This window comes from Canis lupus, chromosome 21, assembly GCF_048164855.1.
Source record: "Canis lupus baileyi chromosome 21, mCanLup2.hap1, whole genome shotgun sequence".
NCBI classification, from domain to species: domain Eukaryota; kingdom Metazoa; phylum Chordata; class Mammalia; order Carnivora; family Canidae; genus Canis; species Canis lupus.
In genome coordinates, this window is record NC_132858.1 from 18,946,201 (window position 1) to 18,952,723 (window position 6,523).

Consider the following 6,523-nt stretch of genomic DNA (forward strand, 5'->3'; position numbering starts at 1 on the left):
TTCATTCTTCCATGCAAACTGGCCAGTTGTTTTGTGAGCTCATCTCATTTGTGTAGAACAACAACTAACTCATGCTACAAGAATTCCATTTATCCACATAATCTCCCTTCCAAGGTTTTTTAAAGATTTATTATTTATTCATGATAGACACAGAGAAAAATAGACAGAAACATAGGCAGAGGGAGAAGCAGGCTCCTCTCAAGAAGCCCCATGTGGGACTCAATCCCAGATCCCAGGATCACTCTCCAAGCCAAAGGTAGACACTCAACCGTTGAGCCACCCAGGTTTCCCCTCCCTTCCAAGTTATCACAGGTGACAGTCATATCAAATGTTTTATGTGCCAAACATAAATTGCTATCCTTCCAGTTGTCAATAACATACTGCTTGATAATTACTGCTTGGCCCTGAAGAAACTTACAAATGTTAATTCTTAATTTTTTTAATAGCATACTACTGCCTGTACAAATTTCTATGACATTATGATGCACTGAGTATATGCAAACAATCCAAAACAAATTTATTTCTTGTTAACATTACATATTCATCTTGTGTCAGCTAGGGGTTCTCATCCTGCATCATCATCTTATTCCTTACAAGCCAACCACTAATGAAAGCACTGGGAAATAAAAAGGTAAAAAAATCACACTCATATATATAGCCTCTACCTAGATGTGGGATATGTCACATCTACTCACACTTCATTTGCCATAACAAGTCACATGCCCAAGCCAGACTCCAAAGGGAGGAAGTTAAATCCTCTCTCAGGGAATAGAGGGGAAGCAAATATTTGTGAAAACCTATACAATCTATTACAAGGATTATTAAGTACTGTTAAAGCAATTTTTCATACACCGTTCTGTATTTTTTGTGTCCTAAGCCCTAAAAGGTACCCCGTAATCAATAATTCTATGAAAATATTCTCTTCTTCCATCTGCTTGAGGCATTTTCGATTTCCTTACTCCTTAAACTGTAGATCAATAGATTTAACATAGGAATCACCAAGCATATACAACAGATTAAAGCTTATTTTGGCTCAGAAAATCATCAGAACTAGGGCACAAATAGACAAAGGTGCTGGAGCCATAAAAAAGAGTCACAGCTGTCAGTGAGAAGCATGATTGTTGAAGGCCTTGGATCTGCTTCAGCTGATGTGATCTCCAAAATGGTAGCAACAATATAACCATAGGATATCATGATAACCAAGACAGATGTGAGTCCAAAGATCACTGTGAGCACAGAGGTCATGAGTTGAAAGAAAAATGTGTCAGAGCAGGATAGGATCGGCGGTTGGGGAAGATCACAGAAGAAATGATTGATGACATTTGGCCCACAGAAATGGAGCTGAAGTAGGGCATACAGTTGGATAAATGAGCCCGAGAATCCAGTTATACAAGATCCTGCCACCATCTGCACACAGAGGGTGGGTGACATGATGGCAGTACAGAGCAGAGGATTACAAATGGCAGCACATCGGTCATAACCCATAGCTGCCAGGAAACAGCTCTCAGTCATGCCCAGGATAGAGAATGAGTGCTGCGTGGTCCACCCCAGACAGGAGATGGATTTCTGCTTCTTCAAGAAATCAGAGAGCATCTTGGAACTTGTGGAGGAAATGTAACAAATGCCTAAGAAGGCAAGCTTATTGATAAAGAAATCCACGGGGGTGTGCAGGTAGGATTCCATCTTGATCAGGGTGATGAGATCCACACTCCAGGACACTGTCATGAGGTGGATGCCTAGGAATATTGAAAAGACGGTGACGTCACATCTTGGAAATTCAGAGAATCTCAATAAGATAAACCTGGTAACTATAGTGCTGTTTCTTCCTTCCGTCATTGCCATAGTACTTCTGAGATGTGAAGGAGACTAGTAAAAGGAATCTCTTATTATTCCAGTATCCTCAGGCTATTAAAATTACATGCATGATGTTATTTCTCTATTCAGCCCTCTAGCTTAAATGAGTGCCCTGTAAACAATATAACAAAGAAAAGAAAAAGAAACTTCCCACAGGTATTTTATTTTTATTTATTTGTTTTTAGGAATATTTTTATTACCTACATCTGCAAAAAAATCCATACCAGTGTAGATCTTCACCTATGTTAAAAAAGCAATGTATTCTAGTGGGGTGTCTGTGTGGCTCAGTCAGTTAAGCCTCTAACTCTTGATTTTGGCTCAGGTCATGATCTTGGAGTTGTGAGATCAAGCTCTGCATTAGGTTCAGCACTCAGTAGGGAGTCAGCTTGAGACTCACTCCCTCTCCCTCTGTCCCTCCTCCGGCTCTCTCGATCTTAAATAAATCTCTAGAAAAAAAAAACAGTATATCTAAAAACACAAACCCCATTAATGACAGATGAATAGGTGGCAGTGGACCAAATGAACCTCAGGCAAGAATTCAAAAGACAAACTAAATATTATCTTGAGATCATACAAGGAAGTCTCATTGCCCAAAGTAGGAACTAAAAATGCTGGATAAATATTTTAGAAATTTGTTCAAATGCATCAGTTAGTTGGGTTTTTTAAAAAAAAAATGTTAAGTACTATTCAAAACAAATACTAAGTAAAAAAGAGAACCCAGAGAGGTAGCAGAACAGTGAAACTGGTTTGGTATTGAAGACATTTATCAGGCTGAGACACATGCACATAGATATTTTTTAGCTGCATGGGATTCAGGGATCTGTAATAAGGACCCAATCAAGTTGGAGATTCTAACAGGAGATTCCCATATAAGTCCAGGGTCCCCAAAGAAATATACCATTAGTTCAAAAGTAAAAGCTCATATAATCATTATCCCTCAACGGAAGGAAAGATGCATGTCTAAAACTTGTATATGTGGTTTATGTATACAATGGAATATTACTCAGCCATTAGAAAAGACAAATACCCACTATTTGCTTCAACGTGGACGGAACTGGAGGGTGTTATGCTGAGTGAAATAAGTCAATCTGAGAAGGACAAACATTATATGGTCTCATTCATTTGGGGAATATAAAAATTAGTGAAAGGGAATAAAGGGAAAGGAGAGAAAATGAATAAAAATATCAGTGGGGGACACAAAACATGAGAGACACCTAACTCTGGGGAGCGAACAAGGGATAGTGGAAAAGGAGGTGGACAGGGGGTTGGGGTGACTGGATGATGGGCACTGAGGGGGTCACTTAGCGGGATGAGCACTGGGTGTTATGTTGACAAATTGATCTCTATTAAAAAAAGCAATTCTATGCACTGTGCTCCCATAATAAATATGGTTACCATCTGTCATCATAAAAAATAAAAAAATAAAACTTGTCATTGAGTAGAAAAGATGAAGTTGTTTTAATCTCACCAAGGAAATTTGTAACTACAATACAGTTAACACTTTGGAATGCTTAGTGCAGTCCAATTTCACACAACTTGAAATGCCTGAAAAACCTCAAATGGGAATTGAATTTCAAGAGATACCAATATTTGATATAGTCAATTCAATAGGCTAGTAAAATTCAATATAGTCAGTCCATGAATCATTTTTATAAGTCAGGCGTGAGATAAGGAGTTTGTGGCACATTATAACTCAATTCACAGCTTCAGTCAAAGTATTGCTATGAAATACATGATAGCTGAAGTAAACAGTGTGCTTAGTGCTGTAGTTGATTTACATTCTGGGGAAATCTTCTCCTGTTGTCATTTGCAGACTGGCACCAGTCCATGGACCTCAACTTTAATAGCAATGTTCTCAGTACCTGACAGAAGTAGATGAAAGTATTCTCTGGAGAAACTCACCTTCATCTCAGACTTCAAAGTGTTTTCATAGATGGAATTCTAAAAGAATGAACAGCTCAAAATCAAAAATCACTAAGTACAGAAGCACGATGGCACTGAGAGTTAACAAAAATAACAATTAGCAGAAGCATACCAAAGAAAAAGAACCTTAGATGGTTGAACTTATAAGACTCAGAATAAAAAATAAGTTGCACAAATTTTAAGAAACATGAACATCTGTACATATGAGTAAAGAGCAAGCAGGCTCACAGATGGCTAGTGAGAACACAAAGAGAACTGCCTGACTGTGGGTCTAGGAGAAGTCCCACAAATCTTAGTGGTTAGCAATGCTCTCAGAAAGCAAATGAGTAGCTTTTCATACCAAGCCTGGTTTTGAAGGATAAAGAGAAGGCATACAATTTTACTAATTCTCTCTCAAGAGGGAACAAAAAGTTTGGAGCAAGAGTATGCATGTAAAAAATCAAAGAAAATCTCAGAATCCCTACCAGGGCTGACAAAAGATATTTCTCTCTCAAAGCCAGTCAGTAAAGACTGAAGGAGGTGACTACTTCTTTTTTTTTTTAATTTAAAATCAATTAGCCAATCAATTAGTACATCATTAGTTTTAGATGTAGTGTTCAGTAATTTACCAGTTGCATATAAAATCCAGTGCTCATCATATCTCGTGCCCTCCTTAATGCCCATCACCCAGACTCCATCACCCCCACCAACATCCCCTCCAGCAAACCTCAGTTTGTTTCCTATAGGTAAGAGTCTCTCATGGTTTTTCTCCTTCTCGGATGGCTTCCCATTCAGGTTTCTCTCCCTTCCCCTATGATCCTCTGTGCTGTTTCTTATATTCCACATATGAATGAAACCATATGATAATTGTCTTTCCCTGATTATTTCACTTAGCATAATGCCCTACAATTCCATTCACATTGATGTAAATGGTAAATAGTCATCCTTTCTGATGACTAAGCAATATTCCATTGTATATATAGACCACATCTTTTTTATTCATTCATTTTTCCATGGACATCTCAGCTCTCTCCACGGTTTGGCTATTGTGGACACTGCTACTATGAACATTAAGGTGTAGGTGCCCCTTTGGATCACTACATCTGTATCTTTGGGGAAAATACCTAGTAGTGCATTGCTGGATCATAGGGTAGCTCTATTTTAACTTCTTGAGGAACCCCCATACTGTTTTCCAGAGTGGTTGCACCATCTTGCATTCCCACCAACAGGGTAAAACAGTTCCCCTCTCTCTGCATCCTTGCCAACATTTGTTGTTTCCTGTCTTGTCAACTTTAGCCATTCTGACTGGTGTGAGGTGGTATCTCATTGTGGTTTTGATTTGTATTTCCCTTATGTCAAGTGACGTGGGGCATTTTTTCAATGTGTCTGTTGGCCACGTGTATATCTTCTTTGGAGAAATGTCTTTTCATGTCTTCTCTCCACAGGGCGCCGCTCCTCCCTCTACCTTTGTCTCTGCCTCTCTGTGTCTCACATGAATAAATAAAATCTTTAAAACGAAAAAGCTTTCTTTATCCAAAGGCAGTATGAATTTTGTTAGATCCACTCTTCTGCACATTATTAGGGGTTAAGGTTTCGAGAGGACAACTCTGGACAGGACCTCAACAATACCATGTCTTCTTTGGTAACCTCTTCAAGGCATCTTTTATTTCCTTGTTCCTCAGACTGTAAATCAAGGGATTCAACATGGGAATAACCACAGTGTAGAATACTGATGCAAATCTGTCAAAGCTGGAGGAACCACCAGAGCTGGAACTCAAATAGACAAAGATACCTGAGGTATAGAAGAGAGAAACTGCTGTCAGATGAGAAGCACAGGTGTTGAAAGCTTTGGATCTGCCTTTAGCTGAAGTGATTTTCATGATGGACATGACAATAAAGCCATAAGATATCATAATAATAAAGGCATTTATTATCCCAAAGATCATTGTTAATATAGCAGTCAAGAGGTTTACAAACATAGTGTCAGTGCAGGACAGGACTAATAGTTGGGGCATGTCACAGAAGAAGTGATTGATGACATTCAGCCCACAGAAATGAAGCTGAAACATGGCACACAACTGGGATATAGAAGCAGAGAGTGCAGCCAGATAGGATCCCAGCACCATCTGAATACAGAGTGTGGGTGACATGACTGATGAATAGAGAAGTGGATTACAAATGGCAGTGTATCGGTCATAAGCCATGGCTGTCATGAGACAAGACTCACTCAGTCCCATGGTTGAAAAGACAAAGTACTGAACGGCACAACCCACAAAGGTGATGGTTTGCTGCTCTTGGAAAAAGTTGGAGAGCATCTTGGGAGCTGTAGAGGTCACATAGCAGACATCTATGAAGGACAGATTACTGAGGAAGAAGTACATGGGCGTGTGGAGGTGAGAGTCCATCCTTATTAAGATGATGAGGCCCAGGTTCCAAGTCAGAGTCAAAATGTAAATCAGCAGGAATACAGCAAAGAGCACTGCTAGGATTCTGGGGAAATCAGAGAAGCCCAAAAGGATGAAATAAGTGATCTCTGTAGTATTTCCTCCCCCAGTCATTGCTTGGTGCTTCTAAAATCAGAAAAGAGAGAAGAGAAGGCACTGCTGACCCAGGTGAAATGACATTACATTGTAATTATGATTACAATCTCATATGTGCCATAGTTTCCTTCCATGGAATGCCTCACTGACCTGATGAAAAGATCCAGTTTTTCATCTCAAATTGTCAAGAAGTGCCTCTTTGTTTTTTTTTTATTTTTATTATTTTT

At 39.1% G+C, this 6,523-nt stretch overlaps 1 protein-coding gene and 1 pseudogene across 1 annotated transcript; both read right to left on the minus strand.

The window, feature by feature from the left end:
• Nucleotides 1-345: 345 nt before the first annotated feature.
• On the minus strand, nt 346-1,836 carry LOC140613467 (olfactory receptor 5AN6-like; annotated as a pseudogene).
• A 3,539-nt stretch (nt 1,837-5,375) lies between these two features.
• LOC140613465 (olfactory receptor 5AN1-like) lies at nt 5,376-6,314 on the minus strand. Its single transcript, XM_072791982.1, has one exon. The coding sequence runs from the start codon at nt 6,312-6,314 to the stop codon at nt 5,376-5,378; it is 939 nt and encodes a 312-aa protein (XP_072648083.1).
• Nucleotides 6,315-6,523: the final 209 nt, after the last annotated feature.